Source organism: Delphinapterus leucas, chromosome 9 (assembly GCF_059928025.1).
Source record: "Delphinapterus leucas isolate spDelLeu-1000000601 "Yukka" chromosome 9, BTC_Dleu_Yukka2, whole genome shotgun sequence".
Classification (NCBI taxonomy): domain Eukaryota; kingdom Metazoa; phylum Chordata; class Mammalia; order Artiodactyla; family Monodontidae; genus Delphinapterus; species Delphinapterus leucas.
In genome coordinates this window covers 64,421,083-64,442,822 of record NC_143137.1, presented here as the reverse complement: position 1 = coordinate 64,442,822, position 21,740 = coordinate 64,421,083, and the positions used below count along the sequence as shown (strand labels likewise).

The 21,740-nt window shown below is 36.2% G+C and overlaps 1 protein-coding gene and 1 pseudogene across 1 annotated transcript in view; both read left to right on the top strand.

Annotated features, from left to right (window-relative positions):
• THSD7A (thrombospondin type 1 domain containing 7A) overlaps positions 1–21,740 on the top strand; it is a 262,845-nt gene that overhangs the window by 195,304 nt on the left and 45,801 nt on the right. Inside the window, exons 12-13 of the mRNA XM_089917089.1 lie at positions 9,920–10,114; positions 11,583–11,846. Coding sequence (XP_089773215.1) covers positions 9,920–10,114; positions 11,583–11,846 — 459 coding nt within the window. The remainder of the gene's footprint in view (positions 1–9,919; positions 10,115–11,582; positions 11,847–21,740) is intronic.
• LOC111181621 (large ribosomal subunit protein eL22 pseudogene) lies at positions 19,148–19,612 on the top strand (annotated as a pseudogene).

Here is a 21,740-nt window from a genome sequence, read left to right as displayed (position 1 = left end):
ATAAGACTTTCTTGTCATGCCTTGCTAATTCCTCCTTGAATCAAGCATACATTTGCATACAATTTGGCCCCTACATAGAGTTTATGATGAAAACAAGCGTGAGTTTGGGAATCAAAAAACGTAAGTTTTAGTCCCAGTTTGTTCAGTAATACAATGTGAGTTTTATTCATCCCTTTACCTTTTTGGGTATCAGTTTATTTAGATGGGGAAAAAAAGAAAAGAGGGCTGGACCAAATGATCTTTCAGGATTATTCCAATTTTCATATTCTACAGTCTATGCACAGATGATATCCAGGGAGCAAAGTGTGACATGAAGTTAGGTAAAAAGATGAAAACCATATTTTTGTAGAATACCACTGGAGGAAATCTAAGATGTGGTGGAAGCTGCGCAAGTGTGAAAACAGCTTTAGTTTCAAACTCTGTTACTTAACTGCACAACCTTGGTTTATTTATTTCCTCCCTCTGAGGCTGAGAACATAATGATCCTCTCAGCGCTTTGCACATATTAAATCTTCATTAAATGTTAATTCCTTTCCCCTTCCTGTTAGATCATGCCCTCAGTGAATGTGTGCATAGATCACTGTAGGCATAAAAGCAACAATATTAACACGGGTCTTTTGTTTTTTGACACAATCTGTATAAAAATGTTTCTTTTTGTGATTACCAGTGATCTTTTCATTTCCAAATCTGAAAACCTCTGCTTATTTCTCATCCTAGGTGACTACTTTGTAATATCTACCCACCTCCACTGTGACAGGGATCTTTGGCTCACTCAGTGCCACTTTCTCCTGCCTTTTTGATGGTTCCCATTCTTGGTTTCCTATTACTGGTGCCTCTTCCTCTGCCTGTACCTAAGTAATGCTTCCTCATCTTGCCGTATTTGTCAGACTACTTTTTCTATCAGCAATCTTATGGGATATCTGGGAAGAGAAAGTTGCATTATAACAAGTAATATATGCATAAATATACTCAGAAGAACTCCTTTAATTAACTTCTATATGAAGATAATCTTTGTTGCCTTGATAAATATTTTTTTCTTAGAGCCTATATTTCTATGGAAACATGAAAAGGAGAGAATTAAGAGAGTAGAGATATCTTTACTAATGGCAAAAAGGCAAAAGATTATTTTTTTTGATGGTCATGGCTGTTTTCAGAACTCTGCATAATTGACCTGTCAGACTCTTGCTATTCCCATCTTTGCCCTTATCCAGTCAGAGACTTTAAAAATGCCGACTTGTGCGATTTTTTAATAACTAAAATAATTGTGTAGTAAGGATTAATATCAGTCAGCAAATACTGTGGAGGAGCTACCCCCTTCCTCTCTAATGCTTCAGACTTTCTGATTTCAGGCACTCACATAACTAGGACTGCATTCAGAAGACTGTGTAGAAAGAGCCATGAGTGTCAGGAAGGGATGAAGATGTTCAACCCAGGGAATTTAATTTGTTTAGGGAAATGAGATCACTGGTAACATCACCCAACAAGTATGAGTTAAAAATTTAAACCAGCCCGTTGCAAAAGCAGTCATTTGAAGCTAAAGAGCTTAAGAAAGATCTAAAGGATGAGCTGGGACTTGACTTGTACCGTAATGTTAGAATAAGTAGAAAAGAGAAAAGAATACAAAATGAGAGCAATTCTGTAAGTTAAGCATTTGAGGTAAGAAAAACAAAAACATTACATGTGTTCACAGAAGAGTGGGTAGATTGAACCTCTGAAGATGTGAGCTGGAGCCTGGGGTAATTTTGTAGAGGACTATAAATGTCAGGATCGGTATTTTAGACCTTGTTCAATAAGTGGTAGGAGCAAGGACCTGATGAAAGCAGTGTTTTATTTGTCACCATGTACAGAATAAGTTAGAAAGATAAGACACATGGGTCTGGATGCCAGCCGGGACGCTGCTGTAGCAATGCAAGGTTGAAGTAATAAGGGCTCAGATTGGAACCACTGTAGTCGGAATGGGTAAAAATAAATGGATTTTCCACATACAATAGAGGAAAATAACTTTAGGACTCAGTAGCAGACAATAGCAGCAGAGGTAGACCTAACTAAGTCAAAGATGATCATATGATTTTTAACTCCAGTATTTTCAGCTTGTATAGCACAGGGAATTATTGTTTTAAAGAAGGTTAACAAACACTCTGTATGAATCTTCTCATAACTGGAGTTATGAAATCTTGAAACAGATCAAATTTAGCTTTTGAATTGAGATGGGCTGTAATTGTAAAACACTGCATTTCAAGGCTCAGAAAGAACAGGATTTATCTTGGCTTTCATTCTGATGTGGACTACATTTTGAAATGATAATTTAGATTTCTTCAGTTAAATAAAAATATCATAGGAACCAAAAAAGGAGTTAATTTACTAAGTATGCGTAGAAAAGAAATAGTGTATGTCTCATATACTATGCCTCACTCAGAAGAACACTTACAAGGTCACCTTTTATGATTTGTTTTCTCTAAAATGACTTGAACCTTCCCTGTTAGTAAAAAAAAATATAAGTCTAAACTTACCTACCAGCTTCTAGCAAGCCATCCTTGTTGTTCTCCTTTTGAGTCACCTGCACCTACTTTTAGCCACCTGTTAAAAAGTGGCCATTATAGACAGACTTTCACTTTTACTCTTAGTACTATTAATAGCATGATTGCTCCAAGTGTAGGAACTATCCCTGGTGATGCATTTCAAAGGAGCTGGGAGGCAGTTATGTTCCCAGAGTCTCTTTAATGAGTCACTAATGGTAACTGCTTACCATCTCAGCACTGGCACTCGGTATAAAGCAAATCATTGAGAATCAGCCTTACCCACAACTGAGTTAGAATAACCCAGGCATAAGAAGATAGGAAGATTCTACTACAGTCAAGTGAATGCAGTCTTGACCAAGTCTACATTCTGTGTATTTCAAAACTATGTGAAAGTGCTTTCTGTGGAAATGCTTTACGTTAGAACACAATAGGAAGTTAGAAATAGTAAAGAATTTTAGCAAGGCTTTGAATATCGAGGATGGTGTATTCCAGGGAATTTTATCTAATGGTATAAGAATGAAAAAGAGAGAGGAGAAAGAGGTATTTTAAAGATGGAATTAACAGGATTTTGCAATTTTAAAACTTAAACCATTCTTGAATCTCACAGGGAAATTTTAGAGGGCTTTTGAAATAGGCATCTTTCCTATAATATTGTCAGTAAAAGAAATGCAAATAACGTGAAGTTATGTCCGCAATCTATTTAATTTTTAAGTGTATAAACAGGTTCTGTTTGCTTCATGCTATTCAAGTCACTTGTGTATAAACTTTTAATGGAACTGTAACCTCTGCTGTCTCTTCTCTCTGCTCACATTTCTACAATTCAGATGGCATTTAGAGGGCTAAGTTATTGATTGGTCAGTGACTATATCACTGAAACATAGCCATACTAGCCGTAGCTAGAGTTATCATTACATTTGCATTCAAAGTAAAAGAGGTGGCCCATATTAATGACAATTTTGGACAATTTACTTATTTTTTCTCTATGACTGCCCTAAAGGACAATGTCACTACTACTTAAAATGTGTATATGTGTGTGTGTGTGTGTGTGTGTGTGTGTGTGTATATATAACTAATTCCACCGTTTATTACTTTGTGACATATTTATACCAGGAATATGATGAAAAAATATCATCGATTAGATGCTGGGATGTTATAAAAATAATTTCAAATTTACTCTTGCTCAATCTCTGTGTTGATCTTAATGCTATTTCCTGCCAAGTGTACTTTCTATAAATTAGATGGAGCTAGAGTTAATAATCCCCAGGGCCAACCCTACCTATCGTAATCCCCCACCCCCTCTGTATCCTTGCCTGCCAAGGAATGTCCACTGTAATGTTAACCTGTCACTAAGATTTGACATCAATCTCTTTATGTGGAAGCCAGCCTGATTCAGATGTATTCTCAAATCCAGACCACAGAAAAAAGAAAAGAAACTTTAATTATATGCCTCACATGGCAGGGACCCTCCTGGTCCTGGGAGTCCTCACCCGACATCACTTATTCGTTAAAAAGATTATTCAAGGAAAGTCTAGGAATGAAAAAGAAAGTTCTAAGTTTCCCTCCACCAAAATTAAATCCATGTGAATTTGTAGAATGTGAGATATAAGTATTTAACTACAATTTATGCCGTTATTTTTTGTGAGCAAATATGCTTAAATCTTATGCTTAAATTAAGTAGCTTAAACTATATTGACACCTTTCGCATCACTCTTTTGCTTAAATTCTGGTTCACTTTGATTATACCTTAGAGGCATTATTGAAGTTAGGCCCAGAATATCTGGGCCAGTTTATCTCAGTAACTCACATTAATCTGTTAATTTTCAGAGATCGTTATATAATAGGAATGAAAATAATGGAAGTAGAAAAAGAACTAGGTAAAAAGAGTCAAAGAGCTTGCTTTAAAGAAATTTTGCACAGACGTGATTTTTAAACTCTTCTTTGGGCTAATATACTTATTAATTACCGTGTAATATTTTTGTACTCTTCATTAATATAAGCTATTATTTAAATCTTCTAGAATTATTTCTACTTTTAAATGGCTTCCTCTAATTTTCTGTGACTATTAGCATTCTAGCTGATTTGGGGATTTTGGTTTTGTTTTATCTCTCTATGAGAGCCCTGTCCTAAAATGATGATTAGCATTTGCTATTTTGTAAATAGCTGATAAAATAAGCTTGACACCGGGATGTCTGTCTTTGTGATGGTTCCTCAATGCCCAGTTAGTTGGTTCGTTGTGATGCAGTTAACCCTTTCCAGATCCCAATCAAGGATCTAGCTGACCTTGGTCTAAGCTACTCCACGGGGAGCTGATTATTATTTCCTAGTAAGTCCCCAGAGAAGGACTTTTGCATATATTATAAGCATCAATAAGACTAGAGATCATTGGTAACTAATTAGGATCAATAAGAAAGAAAAGTGCATTTCTTTCCCTTCTGCCAGAGTTACATTCACAAATTGTAATTAGGAAGTGTAATTTGGCAAACTTGTCAGTGAAAATCTCTTCCACACAGAGAAAGACCAGGATCATTAAATCCACCTAGTAAACAACTGGAGCCCTCTTGCATTACTTATAGGTTTGGTCTTATTTCTAAGCACAATTAGGTCTCTTGGTAACTAGTTCCCACTCACATTAAGCTTTTTCTTTTTTATCTCCACGTGATTCATTCTCAGTATTGTCACTTTTTTTGTAACACCATAGGAAAAAAATCACTCCTCTAATTACTCAGTCTGGTGAACATACTCTGTCTCCAGTGCTACCCAGATGCTGTTGCTGTGGGATAAACCGTGTTAATATGGCTCAGTTTAATAAATAAGGTCTCAGAGCTCCTTGAACTCTTTGTTACAAATAAGCCAAGAGTTTTGACTGCACTCGGGCATTGATCTTATTCTGTTTCCTGCAATGAACTTCTGTGTGCACATTTTAGATCTACTCATTTATTTCACTCTGATTATTCAAACGAAATGACAACATGGTCTTGCATGCCGAAGGACAGTCCACAGACCAATAGAACTCCTTCTTTTTGTGCATCCTGAATAATAAGGGCGTTTCATTCCTCTTCAAGAAAATGAGGACGAGCAACTCCATTCTGAATTCTATTAGATTTACTTCAGAGCTGCATCGGTAGCCTTCCATTTACATACTCATATATGCATAACACAGATATCCATGTTCTTTTAGCTCAAACCAATGTTATCTATTCCCTTTCATTTCAGGAACCTTTATTAGTCTCTTTAAAACATAACTCAAAATTCAACTGACATGAAAACATTCTGGAATTGACTCTACTTATTCTACATCATTTTTATTTAAATTCATGGGAAGTTTCAAAGATACACAAAAGTAGAGAGACTGTAGTAATGAGTACTAGTCGTGTAGTCATCACTCACACAGCTTCAACAGATTTTAACATATTGTCACTCTTGGTCATCTGCCACTCCTCATACCCTTAAAGAGATTTTGCTGGAGTATTGTAAAGCAACTCCCAGGTAAGATATACATCATCCATAAATACCTAATATTTTTAAACATAGCAAGAGTACTATTATAACACTAAACAAAATTGAATAACTCATACCATGTCTAATATTCATACCACGTTTAATTTTCCCCCGTTTTCTCAAAAATGCCTGTTTACAATCAGTTTGTTCAAATCGGGGTTCGTAAACGTCTCCACATTGCATTTGGCTAGAATATTTCTTCAGTCACTTTTAATCTAACAATTTGAGCTCCCTTTTTCAGAGCATTTATTTGTTGAAGAAACTGGCTTTCTTGCTCATCTTTCCAACGTTCCCTCAGTATTGATGGGCTGAGCTTGCCTAGCTTAATTTATAAGTAAGCCACAAAGTAGTCATATGAATGTCTCCTAGGTTTTCAGCCTGCTGGAAGTAGCCTGTCCGTGACCCTTAACTTCTGTGCTTCATATAAATAAAATAAAATTTAAATAAAACAGATGGATATAATCAGCATAGTGTTAAAGATGGAATTTTTACTTTAAAATAATTATTTTGATATATGCCGACCTCACTAAGACGCTTTCATGGTAATTCATCCATAGGGCAACATGGGTTTTGGCCCTTCTTCCTGACAAGGCCTCAGCCCAAAGAAAAGTTGCATAATCATTATACACAAGATTTGCATCCTGCACCTGTAAATACAAATACAATTGTCTGGGTATGTGTAGCTTTCTGGTGTGCAAGGAAACCATGCTTAGGATGACGCATCTTTTCTACAGTTAAAACCACCCTGGTTTCAGTGTCTTAAAAATGATTTTTAAGATTTATAAAGTTGAGAGACCAGATGGTTTCCTTTCCAAACATTTATGTTTTCTTCACCCTAATAGCAGGAAGTTCATTTCAGATTACATTCCTGTGTTTGAATTGTTGTATTTCCTCCAAGTCAGAATAGAAACAAGTTGAGATGTGTGATAAACTTCAATATATTGTACAAATGGTACCATTGCTACTTGTTTGGATCACACTGCATGAGTAATTCACTCCAGGTACTCTGTCTAAATGCTCAGATAAGGGGAGTGACGTGCTGAGTGGGTTTCTGAGTACAGATCTGGGAATTTTACACATCGTTTCTTTTCACCTACTTGAGATACTTTTTGAGATTTTACGTACTGCAGGTATATAGGTTTTAGATTTATGTAAATGGTGTAGATTTGCACAGAAGAAATTCGTTTCTGGAATTGTATTGATAGTGGTTCTACTTTATTTTATTTTGGTTTTTTGGTGTCCCTTAATGTGACGATGGTTGGAGCAATTATGAAATAAAATTTATAAAAGAGAACCTTAGAGAGAAAACCTTAATGGAGAACTTAAGGCAATTTCATTTAGTTTAAAAGATTTATAGTCAAGTCTCTATTTCAGAGAATCAAATTGGAATGCTTAGATAAAGGTAGGCTTATTTCAAAGAACATAAATTTAATTTTGTAGTTTTCTTTCAGTTATAAACAGTGTGACCCTCTTCATAGCTTTAGAGTTCTGATGGTCAAATTTCTTATTTTCCAAATTAATCATTCTTGAGGTTCCTCCATACTCTGATCAGTAAAAGCCTCATATTTTCCTCTTTATCCATCCTTCCTCTTGAACATCCTTGGGCAACTTTGCCCACAAACTATCAGAGCTTACTATGTATAAACTGTTTAAGCAAGTGTAGAGAGAATTGCAAAATCACGTCAGCTTATTAATATACTGCATTTTATGGATTCCTCCTATACCAATCCACAGATAACATTCTTCCAAGCTACATGGATGCTGTTTTTGGTCCACTCCTTGTACTCCAAGTTTAAGCTCCCCTTAGTTCATTCCTACACGCTCAGCCTTTATTTCCCAAAGCTTGGCACAGTGCCAGGGAGATTGGGGTACCAAAGGACCTTCAGTTTTAGTAACAAGTCTCAGGTAGACATATCCTAGTGACTCGAATACTCAGGCTCATAGGCCTTAAGCTTGAATGTGCATAAGGATCATCTGAGCAACTTGAAAATAAATGCATTTTCCTTGACCTCACACACAGAGATCTCATTCAGGAGCTCCGGAATGAATCTAAGAATCTTCAACTTTAACAGCATTCCAGGTGTTTCAGTTGCCAGTGGAAATACACTACCTCCTGCTGCGTGTTTGAATCATCAGGGAACTTTAAAAAGATGTTAATGCCTGGGACCCTGTCCTCAACCAGTTAAATCAGAAGGTTGGAGTCTAGCAAGGGCATAGACATTGTTCCGAAAGCTATCCAGGTGATTAACATCTGCAGCTTGATTTGAGAGCCTCTACCTTACGCCGGTCTGATAACCACAGTGCACCAGACAACTCCTCTCCCAAGTGGTGAGAGTCTCTTTGGAGCACTTAATAATTTTTCCTGTCACATAACCTTCCTAAAGGCTCCCACAGTCCACTCAACCAGGTTTTCATATCTGTAAACTTCAGGGACCGCTGTCTAGTCATACAAATTGGCTCTTCCAATGTTGTGCATATTAAACGAAGAGATATCTATAGCTAAGAAATAGGTGAGTTTTCACCTACATCTGCGCAATTATGTAACTTTTCCTACAGCAGTTGCGACAAGTTGTGTTCACCTACACAGAGAAAGGCTTCCTTTGCTAAAATTGTTAAATCTTTTTACACACCCCATCACACAGTCCTATACTACTGGGTGTTAAGTTTTAGTGTACAGATCCAGAGAGTCTTGTCCAACCTGGGGCCCTGTGTGCCCTAACTGTAATTTAGGATCAAAATGCCAGGCTCCTTCATCTTAGTTTCTTGATGATAGAATTCTGAGCAGGGCAGAGACCAGCTGCAGTGTCAGCCTAGGCCACAAACCTGAAAGTGCCATGTGAGTCAGTCTGACTGGGCCATTTAAGCTAGTTCAGTGAAGACTTAACTTCAGGACCGAGGTCTAAATGTTTCATCTGCTTCCTCAATAAAAAAATGAAGTATTTCTAAAACCAACAGTGGGAAATGGCTGAGGGAGAAACAGGACTTAAACATCACTTACTCTTTTTCATTAAGACCTGCTACCTTTAAGCAATTCTACATTTATGTTCAAAACATAATAAAACTATGACTTGGTTTAAAAAATTCAGTAGAACAATGTCTTGGGGAAAATAATATATATAAGCCAAAATTATTAGACTGTTTTTGGAAAGTCCATACTGTAATTGTTGGAAATGTCAATTATGATGTGATAGATTAAGATTGCTAAAAGTTTTTGTCTTCATTTTAAATTCATGGTTGTTCTTTGTGCGTGTGAAGAATTTGTACAGGGAAGTGGGGAACTTTGACACCGCCTCCTCCCATTAACTACTAACCACTTCAAAGCCATCACAACAAACTTTGAGCGTAATTTAAAAAACAAAAACATGCTTTCTATGCAAATGGAGCTTCACAAGTTTCATAAGTGTTCTCTCTCCACCCAAACCTTCCAACCAATTTGCTGCCATTAAGACCCTTCTGTATAGAAATCCCAGAGTGGACAACGGTATGAAAACAACTATTAAAGGTATGGGGTGTCTCCCAGCACCACCATGAATATGTTTAGTTCAACATAAGCTATGATCAGAACCCATGTATTATTTATTTGTCTCTTAATTCATTTCTAAGTATATTCCACATGAGACTTGAAATCCTTAATAGCATCTAATAAAAACTGCTAAGTGTGTGTGTGTGTGTGTGTGTGTGTGTGTGTGTGTCTGAGGGTTATCTGTTATTTTAAAAATCCTATAGGATCAATTTAATGACTACTGTGATTACTAAAAACACTCCTACCAGATTTCTGCTGCAAATAAAGAATTAAAAGAGGACTCCTTTGACTGAGTAAGAAATGTTAGGTTAATTCCTAAATTACAGAGTAATTACAGACATTCAGATTCATGATAAACAGCTTTTTGCTTTTCCTTTAGCCATTACTTGTCGAAAGCAAGATGGTGGACAGGCTGGTATCCATGAGTGTCTCCGGTATGCAGGCCCCGTGCCAGCCCTCACCCAAGCCTGCCAGATCCCCTGCCAAGATGACTGTCAGTTTACCAGCTGGTCCAAGTTTTCTTCATGCAGTGGAGACTGTGGTGCAGTTAGGACCAGAAAGCGTACCATTGTTGGTAAGAATAATTGGGATGCCAAAGCCAACACTTGTCAAGGCAGAAAAACACAGTAAAAATTCAGGCCAAGATAGTTCTGACAATGTATTTGGAAAATGCACAGATATGCGTTATTATTGTTATACTAACACATAATACGACAATGGATTCAGAGCCGTATTTTGATGTAAGTTGGCAGTGACAGATGCATTGTGTACCTTTAGTAGAACAAAAAGGTAGCCTTGAAAACTGAACTCTGTCTCCCTATACAATACGCGGTAGATTAATATTTGGTTTAAACATGTACCTTTGGTGGATTACCTACAGACAGTGAAGTACTTGGAGAAAAGTTTTTTAGGAACATGGGGAAAGGTTGCCACTTCACTTTCTCAAGCCATTCTCACTGTCAGCCTCAGATTATCCTTCATATCCTAGATGAGAAATATGACATTAATTCTGTACCTGAAAACACATTTTAAAAGGTAGTCACAATGACAAAAAGCTGTAATATAACGAGTAGGAACAGGAGCCATCATATTGAACTAAACTCTGATGCACTCAAAAATATTGTCAGTGGCAAAAGAAACCTAAAAATATTGGTGCTAGTAGAGTATTCAGAATTTAAAGTTGTAAAATGATCCAGCTGTCATAACGAAAACTGTTGAAAATTATATAAGGCAGCTTATGAAAGTTAGAGATAAATATATGTAAAACATATGTAATTAGTTACATGCAGTATAATTAAAAGTATATAACATATATGACATAATATAAATTATGATCTAATTAAAATAATGATATTTTTCAGGCACATATTACTGTTATACTCAAGGTCTTTTTATTTTAAAAGGGAATTTATTTCGATTTATTCACAAACCATTTCTAATATTTTTATTGTGATATTAAATATCTTAATTTTGATTATTATTATTTCCTACATTAATCACCAAGTATGTCAAAGTGATTATTTTTCAGAAATACTGAAAGATGCAAAATCACAATCAGAAAAGTAAATGCAAAAACCTCACTTTCTGAATCGTAATCCTGTATAACTAAACCATCTATTCGGACTTAACAAAAGAGTTACTTAACTGTGCAGGTCAGTGCAGTGACTCTCTCTCTCCATTTCATTTTTTTGCACATGTTATAAAGGAGAGAATTGTGCAGTTACCTCAAACTCCCCAGTCAGTGAAAGCATATGATCATTTGAGAGGATTTTAATCATTTTGAGGAGTGTAAAATTCAGCACAACAGTTAGTGCCTTATTCAAAATGGGCTATTTTTAAGTGAGAAAATAAGAGAAATTTCACTATGCAAAGCACCCAGAGCTAACAAAAGCCTACATAGAAAGCACTACAGAGGGGGAAAATAGCATTTATTTATAGGCTACTGTTGAATACGGTTAAAAATAAAGGATGTTTAGGAAAGGAGAAAACTTAGGGATGCTTGATATTAATGATGATATTTTCCAACTTAATTTTCTCCACAGGAAAAAGTAAAAAGAAGGAAAAATGTAAAAATTCTCATTTGTACCCCCTGATTGAGACGCAGTATTGTCCCTGTGACAAGTATAATGCACAGCCTGTGGGGAACTGGTCAGACTGCATTTTGCCAGAGGGGAAAGTGGAAGTGTTGCTGGGAATGAAGGTACAAGGAGACATCAAGGAATGTGGTCAAGGATATCGTTACCAAGCAATGGCATGCTACGATCAAAATGGCAGGCTCGTGGAGACATCCAGATGTAACAGCCATGGTAATCCAACTTTTCTTCACTGTTATACATTTGCTGTCTTTGGGGGTGGAGGTAAAATGCAAGTGTATCAGAATGGAGAGAAATGAAAGTTTACAGGAGTGTGTTCTAAATTGAACCTTAGGGGCACCACTATGTATGTATTGCTATATCATTTATATGTAACAGGACATTCGGTGGCACTTGTCTTGTTGTCTAGAAGTTGGCAACTAAGTCCCAAAGTTGGTGATAAGGAAGCCTTACAGGTAGGTAAAAATAGTGCCAGAAACCTCCCTTGGGGCAGATCCAGAGTCTACTGATTAGGCTCAGCAATCCACACAAGTCCACGTACAGAAAAGGAGGGAGGAGAAGAGAAGATTGAATTTAATTTGAGAATAAAGTGTTAAACCAGACAGACTTTTAATAACCGAACTGGCAAGATACGCGATGTGCCTAAAATATCAAGCGGCAGAGGAGAAAGACTGAAAGCTGCAGTTGGTGAAAACTCAAACATCTCGTTTATTCCTCATTAAGCTGAGATTGGCCCAAACAAACAAAACTAGAAAAAGGTACATACACTTTGGAAACTTTTGATTTCCAAAGAAACAAACAAAAAATCAAAAAGAAGCTAAAATACTGTGACAATAATTGAATTGCCCGAAGTTTATAAAGAGTGGTTTTGACCAGAGTATGCAGTGAACTCTTTCATTCTACATCATAATATAGGCAGACTTAAGCAGTATTTCTTCATTCTTTTATGTTAATATATCTGTCCTTTTATTGTGGAATAAGATCAGCCTGAATCATGGATGTCACATATTTGCAAACACTGGACAGTGATTCTCCTCTCTTCATGGGGGTGACCTAACAAAGATAAGTTAAATTACTGGGAGAGAGGGTTACCCTCCAACCTTGCTGAAGTAACTTCTGCAGTTGGAACAGTGCTCCTCTATTTTTATTATATGGTTCAGAAAACAACATGAACTAATAGGACCATCTCACATATATAAACCATTATGGGGTATCATGGTGACACATTTATGGAATCTCTTAAATCTGTCCCCAAAACAGTTTCCAAAAACTGTGACTTTTATTTTTTACCTTATCTCATAATTACTGTTTTATCAAAGTCTAGTGATATAAGCCCCCATTATAAGAGTCCATTTTGTTGAAGTTCTAGATATAAGTATTTTGCATGCATGCATTGCTATGTTTAAGATTATTCCATGCATTTAGAACAATAACTAAAAAGAGTTTAGTAAGCCTTGAAAAACTTCTGTAAGAGTAATTGAGTTTTTTATTCTCTATATCAAATAACATAGGTGCTATTAATTAGATACCAGGAAAAATGTAAATGCACTTCGCATTCTGAGCTGATATAATAATGTAGAAGATCATAGTTAGTCATTAAAATGTAAGAGTGAAGATCGCTTTAAAAATGTTTCTCCTGAAATGTAGCATGTAAGTGTTTGCTCACATTTTAAATTGTTATGCTTAGTGAATCACCAAGATAATCATTTGTTTTTAACATAACCTTTGAGCTTTCAAAATGACTCATATATTCTCGCTTTTACCTTGACCTGTTAATTAGATGCATGAGAGCTTCAGTAAGACACTTAAGAGTCAATCTTATTTTTAGAAAAAAAAAAAATTTAAAAATATCTTGTGACTCTCACGAAAATGTTTGATCCCTTGAAGAAAATAAAAGTACAGAAAAACTGAAATTGGCCAAAGGCAGTAGACTTTCTGCCTTAGCACTGTCAATTCAAAGCATGAAGAATTCAGTAGTGTATTCTAGAAGAAAAGCACATGTAGAAAAAAAGATGGGTCCCTGGCAGCACTGAACTTCATGGAGATTGTGAAAGGATCTAAGATGTTTAAGTGAACTGTTCCAGTTTAGTTCTTTGTGTCCATCCAACATCACTCCTTTCTCCTTAAATCTGATCTAAGATGGATGTCTAACGGGATATTTTAGTGTCTACTAACATTTTTACTCAAAGTCTGAGGAAATTGAGTGTCTCTTGCCTGATTTGTTTGGAATTACTGCTGCTGTTCTGTCAGTGCCGATAGCGATAGTGGAGTGCTGTCACTTTGATGTTCTATCCTAGGCATGCGCTAACTTGCAGTTTCTATGAGCACTGCCTTTGCTCAGACAAAGCAGCTTCCAGATGAATGGTGGGAATGGGGTTTAAAGTGGCTTTCAAGAAAGTCTCTTACAGCTTTCAGTTTAAACATAAAATTGATCCCCACATGCATGCAGTACAAAGACACTAATCCCCTGCCCTATTCAATAGTGGCCTTATGGCATTTCTACTTAATCTGTGTTATCCATCTGTGGATCATATTATCAGTTATTATACTGATAAAACAGTTTGACTTTCATCAGCTTAAGTATATTATTTTAGGTCATTTCCCATGTGGTCACTTTTTTTTTTTTAATGTCTGAAACTCGAGGCACAATTCTATTATGTCTGGAATTTCTCATAAGAATAGACTCTGTACTGAAAAGCAATATATCGATACAACAAAAATCAGATCTTAAAGTATACCTTGGGAGCCACATAAGTGTTCATCTATCCTGATATATGGTATTAAATATAGTTCCTGCATAAATGTTGATATATAAATACATTTTTGGCATTTATCCTGATATCATAATACAAATTATGTATATTTACTTTTGGTATGAAATCTTGAATGGTGTCACTATTAGCAACAGATTATAAATCATTAAAAAACCAAATTACACATTTTCTACTTACTGCTAGAATACTCTGAGATCTTAATTAATTGGTTCACTAGAAATTGATTGCCTTGGCACATAGTACTAGGTACTTCTCAAGTTAATCACTTCTAAAATTTCACAGAACAAGAGGTAGAATTTCTGGAACTTTTTTTTATTATATCATTTAATCTTGATATTTTAAAGAATGTTAGAGGTAACCTAGCTTATGCAAGGTGCACATATATAAGACTTTCATTTAAACATAAGTGATAGAATTTTATTATGCTGCCCCTCAATCCTACCCAGATCTCCCAAAAGCCCTTATTCTGCTCTACTTTTTGTATTTCAAAAGCATGTATCACTCTATAACATACCATATAATTTACTCATTTATTGTATTTATTATTTATGTTTTATCCTGTACAAAAATGTAGATTGATGAGGGTATCTTGGACTACTTTATTCACTCATGTATCCCAAGCACCTAGAACAGTAGTAGGTGCTCAGTAAATATTTGTAGAATGAATGAATGAGTGAAGAGGTGGAGAGAATTTTTGTAGCTGTATTTGATCCACAATCAGGCTTGGACACTTCCTTTTTTCCAGACGGTGTCCTTCCCTCTGTGTCACAGTTCTGGAATATAATCAAACAGATCATTGAGAACAACTAAGATCTTTGGAATAAACTATATACATGCCACAAACTTTCTATATGATATTCATCAAATATTTATGCTTCTCTCCTCCTACTAATTGGTAGGTAGAAGAAATAATAGTCACACACCCATTCCACTGAATTAGTCCAGTAATATCGATATTGGTAAGTCTCTTCACTCCAGTTTAAAGCTTATTGTTCAGAATTGCCTGCTTTGTACAACACCAGATTTGGACAACAGCTTAATCTCTTGGTTTATATTAGTAATTGTGACAACTTGCTTTTTCCCAGCCTGTGCTTACAACTTTAATGGGGAGTATGGAATGTTCATTTAATTCTCTTTGTGTCCACTCATCTTTCCTTGAGAAAATAAGGAATAACATTTCTATTAGATTTATCTCAAAGGAACACTTTGAAGGCAAACTGGATAAAGTGTAAAAATGTCAGATGCTGAAGTCTTGAGCTCTTTGAGCTACATAATTCCTTCCAGACACTTCTCTTCAGTCTTTACTCTCAGCAAATTTGTCTTTGCTGTTCCTTATAGGGAGTTTAAGCCATAATGTACTATCAATAGATATTCTAAAATTGAACTTAATTTTATTTGTGATATTTTATCATCTGTTAATATCAAGTAAGCAGAAAGGCCTGTCTGATATGACTGTTCTTCCTGAGTCCCTGCTGTTTAGTATACATAGGTCTCCTATCGCCTAAAAGTAATATGTTGCTTTGATACCTATCAAATACCAATTTGGAGATTCCATGAGGAAACTCAAGAATCAGCTATTTGGTTAGATTACTTGTTACCAAATGTTTTCCTAAAGGGCCAGATAGCAAATATTTCAGGCTCTGCAGGCTAAAAAGTCTCTGTAACAACTACCCAATTCTGCAGTTATAGAATGAAAGCAGCCATAGACAATATATGAGTGAATTACACAATTATGTTCCAGTAAAACTTTATTTACAGAAACAGGCTGTCAGCCTGTGCTGTCATTTGCCAACTAGGATTTAAACCCTTCTTACTCAGAAAGCCATCTACAGAGGAGCAGCATAGGCATCACAGAAAAACCATTGGAAATGCAAAGTTCAACCTACACTGCAGACCTGCTGAATGGGAATCTGCATTCTGACAAGATCCCCAGGGGGTTCTATAACACATTTAAAGTTTAAGACTACTTCTCTGGGTCATGCAGACACTCACAGGGTTTGGTAGGGATCATAAGCTTTATTAACCTTGGTGTGAAAGACCTGTGAAGATCATTTCCTAGAGGATCACAGTGTGATGCTGTCTTAGGCAAAATATCTCACAGGAGATAGTTCACTTGCTTACCCGTTGTGGGCAAGAGAACATTAGGGAACTTCTGAAATTTGCAAAGATGTGTCTTTATAAAGTGAATGCCTGTGTAGGTATGATTTTGAAAACAGAATGAGTCTATAGGATCTTCTGTGGAAAGGATATTGGCAAGTTAATGATTGCCCTGAGGAAAGTTTTTTGGTTCAGATAGAGAAATAAGAGAGAGCTCTGGGTTTATTTACTGCTCTATTCGTAAGCAGAATACAATATTATATTGAAGTGTTGTGTGCATTTGACTTTGTGCACTCAGTATTCATGATCCAATGACTCTAAAATTCTCAGTACTTTGTACTGCCATTTGACCATCATGCTGGCATTTAAACAGCTGTACTACTTATTGTAGGTCACATTACACCCTTTTAATTATTTCAGTTTGTCTTTTAACTGTAGTCACTATTGAATTGTTCAGCATAGTTTGTCTAATGCCTTATTAGTGTAAGATTAATTTCCCTTTAACATTAAGTTTTAAATATAATGATTTATATTAATTCTTCCAAGCTTTCTCTCTTTGCCTAGTATGTTTATGAATGATATTACAGAGAACCTTCTGAACATTAATGAATGGCTTTATCAGTTGGTTTTCTAAGCATCTGTAGGATTCAAAGTATGCCCATTAAAATTTGATATTTTGTAAAACCCTTGCTGGCACTCAAAGTCTTTCTTACAGGTTGTTTCATAGGTAGTTTGCACTACAGCACTAAGTATTACAATAAAAAGAAAGCTCTACAAATTTTACAAGTGAAACAAAAGATTTTTAATAAAATATTTTCATATTATAACTATAGCTGACCCTTATATGGCAGCATTTAACATTACTGCCTAATAGCCTAAGTGATCTACATCCTATTTCACCAGCCTCCCGAAGTTATGATGTGGATGATTTTAAAGCAGGTATCATGTTTAAATGATATCCCTTGATGTTGTAAGGAACTGTAAATACCAGATGCTGCCTTATTCAGTCATAAATTCTAGTATACATGCCACAGGTGTGGGGTTTTTCTCTATTAGAATTTACAGGAACAAAAAAAGACCATCAACAAAACTTAGAAAAGGAATACATCCTGGGTGTATTTGTGGTACAAGTGCCCAACTGAATTTTTTAAAATTCAGAGAGTACTCAATCTACAAGTAGATTTTAGTTCAAGAGCATGTACTTTTAAGACATTGTGGAACTCAGGGTACATCTGATAAAAATAATTATGAATATGAGGAGAGTAGATTCTGAGGATAACCTACATGACCACTCAACCACAATATACCTGGAATGTATTCCTTTTTGTAATGGGATTTTATAGAAGATGATATAAGTTTAATATTAGAGGTTAATTAGAAACAAGATTGAGTGAGAAATTGTGCCCTATCGTAGTGGATGCTTGTATTTGAGGAAGAGCATGTTTAATTAAACCAGGGAGAAAAGGCAATAGAGTTTTGTAAATAAGCTGAAATGGAGTTCTGATTTCTCTGAAAAGCTTTTTCAGTTGGTGGTATTTTTTTTTAATGTCTAATTCATTTCAGAATTTAAATCTTTCATTTGATAGTACAGATGAAGCTAGTGTTGCTTTTGCAGTCATCATTCACAATTGAGATCTTTTTCCTTTCAAATGTAAAAGACAGGCAGGGAGTGAGGAACAGACTTTTCCTGAAGTAGCAGTTGCAAGTTTAAAGAACCAAGGAAATAAAGAAGGGGCTATTGTGGATATGTGGGTACAAAAAGAAAGCAGGTGTCTAGGGTCGAATTTAAATAAGGTGTGGATACCAGCATTATTTTCTAACAGGATCCCTGAAGGGGGACTATAGAGGTGATGAGGGAGACTTTCCTTGGAAATTTTCCTGCAGCTACCATCGTGTCGTGTGTGATGGAAAAACATCTGGTGTTATTTGATTCTGTGTGCTCCATGTCACCTAGACCTCAACTCATCTGTTACTTACTTACAAGGTTTTCAAACTGGGCTCCATGGAGCCCCTCAGGCCAGGCTGTCAAACATAGCCTCCAGAATATCCCATACACCTACTGGGCTTTCAAGCTTTTTAGGAAGAAAGTGTTTCACTGCTTAAAATAAATTTAACTGCCAAGAACAATTCATTATTTGCAACAGCAACAAAAAAATTTGTTTATCTTTGCCTTTATCAAGAAGTTCTGCTATTATGTTTTACTCCACATCCTTTCTGTTGGTCTCTGACCCCGTTTTCCCCTTAATGCCTTAGAGGAAGGATAACACTAATTTCAGTGAAATGGCTAGGAGTGGTAATCTTGCTGATATCTATGATAATGTTATTGATATAATCACAGGGTTGTTCATTACTTGTGTCACAAGGTTTCATAATTCATAAAGATACTGAACCTCATATAGATTCCTGTTACATTAATGTCCTGCAATCCAAAATAATTGTAAAGCTCTCTGTCCCGTTAGTTGAGTTTAGTCTCATTCTTAAAACATAGGTCTTAAAACATAGGTCTTTTTCTACTTCAAAGCATCATCAAAATGGTCATGTAGTGAGTAAAGCTTATGCATAAGGAATTTTCTTTGGTAAATGCATGAAGAAGGCACTATATATTAGACATAAGCCATATCAATGGGCTCAAAAAGTAACCTGACCCTTTTCTGCCTCTGCTGCGGCGATGGCGCCAGTGAAAAAGCTTGTGGTGAAGGGGGGCGAAAAAAAGAAGCAGGTCCTGAAGTTTACTCTTGACTGTACCCATCCTGTAGAAGACGGAATCATGGATGCGGCCAATTTTGAGCAGTTTCTTCAGGAAGGAATCAAACTGAATGGAAAAGCTGGGAATCTCGGAGGAGGTATTGTAACAATCGAAAGAAGCAAAAGCAAGATCACTGTAACTTCCGAGGTGCCTTTTTCCAAAAGGTATTTGAAATATCTCACCAAAAAATATTTGAAGAAGAATAATCTCCGTGATTGGTTACGCGTAGTTGCTAACAGCAAAGAAAGTTACAAATTACGTTACTTCCAGATTAATCAAGATGAAGAAGAGGATTTAAACTCAGTTATCTGGAGTATTTTGTATGAATTCTTAAATAAAATTTAGGAAACAAACAAGAAAAAGTAACCTGAGAGCACACCAACACATTTGTGGACATTTTAAAGTTAAATTTGAAAGGAAGATCTTTACTTGTAGTTACTCTTCATGTTTATCCCATTTCTTCGTAGTCGCATTGAAGGCCGATTTAGCCCTTACAGGAGATTTTAGTTAATTTACAGAAAACAAAATGGTCTTTTAAAATAGTCATTAAAAAAATGTCAGGAGGTTTATCTGCATAAGTTTCCTCTCCGTTTGCCATAGGTTTGACCTTTAATGCTTTAAAACTTTAAAGTATAAAATAATTTAAAAAGAAACTTTCTTAAGTTTGGGGGTTTTGTTTGTTGACTTTTGCATTTTTTTCCATGTCTGGAAATGGACATAAAAGGCCTGATTAAACATTAAAACTCTGTACAGCTCAAAACATGAATCCAGTTTTAATGCATTATAATTACAACATATCATGATGATCTGTTGATCTTTTTCTCACTGGTCCAGTGAGATGCTATAGGAAAAAGTTAATAAGCATAGACTGCAGTGTATGAGTCATTCTCCTAGAGATTCACAGTTCATATCAGAAAAAAAAAAAAAAAGAAGGAAAGCTCGGGGTGAAGAGACCTGCTTAACGCAACAATTTTCCAACTTATTTGACCACAGAATGCTTTTTATAAAAATTATGTTTAACACTTACTAGAATCCAGCAAACTAGTGTTTAAAGATTATCCTTTGGAAATACTTCAGTGTCAGTATATGATTCTTGTTGACTGAAAGAACAGTGCCCTGCATTGGATCAAGTTAAAAAAAAATCACTCTACTAAATTTCTAAGTTAATTTATTTCCCGTTATTTCATAATCTGAACACTCCATCAAATATGATGTTTATATTGCTGACAAAGCCCTACTTCCAAAGTGGGTTCTTAGAACGTTTTTCTGATTTTTAATATTAGTTAATATTTTAATATTAGTTAAAGTTATAAATGTTAAATTTGGGGTGAAACGTCCATAAATGCCTTAATGTATGTAATTATTCCCAAAGTTTTAATTTGGTTGAATAAGTAAACTATAGATACGGGCTCTTTCATAAATAAGTTTACTTCCTTTTTTAATAAAATATACATCTGAAAGTAGAATGCAATTCTGACACTAACCACCTGGATTTGGGCCAAACTTCACAGGTTAGGGGGCTCAGTCCTCTACAAGACTGCTCTCACTTCAGACACTAGCTGTGCACTTTCAGGGTCCCCAGGTCAACCTCACTTCTGACCAGCTGGCTACAGATCTGGGGATTCCCACTACCCCCTCAGGTTCAACAATTCACTGGGACGATTCAGAGAACTCAGGAAAGCACCATTACAATTACAGTTTTATTATAGCAAAAGGATAAAAATCAGAACCAGTTGATAGAAGAGACACATAGACGAGGGCTGGGAAGGTCCCAAACACAAGGCGTCCATGTTGTCTCCCCATGGAGCTAGGAGGCATCACCCTCTTGGCCCATGGATGTGCTTTACCAGCCTGAGCTTCTGTATCCAGAGCTTTCTGGGGGGTCGTGTTATGTAGGCATCAGTTGAATCATTGACCACACAGTTGAACTCAATCCCCTCTCCCCAGAGTTTGGGAGGATATCAAGTGGCTTAAAGTCCCAACCTTTTAAACACATGGTTGGTCTTTGGTTTGGTGGTATAATCATACCCCTTCCTTAGACATCTTCTTATCATAATTTCACATGTAGTCCAAGAGGCCCAACAAGAATAACAAAGATACTCCTATCACTCAGGAAATGTCAGGGCTTAGAGGCTGCCTCCCAGGAATCAGGGAAACAGACCAACCAAAGTCTTTGTTATACAGCAGAGAGTTTTAGAGTTTGCTATAAGAAATGGCCTTGATGCTGAACTCGTACATAGGTATGCTACCTGAATCTGAAGGTGCCTAGTCATTGGGTAATCTCCCAGTATTGGAATAGCAACAGCTACAAAATCCCACAGCAATTAAAACTAATGTTGAGGGCTTCCCTGGTGGCGCAGTGGTTAAGAATCCACCTGACAATGCAGGGGACACAGGTTCGAGCCCTGGTCCGAGAAGATCACACATGCGACGGAGCAACTAAGCCCATGTGCCACAACTACTGAGCCTACGCTCTAGAGCCTGTGAGCC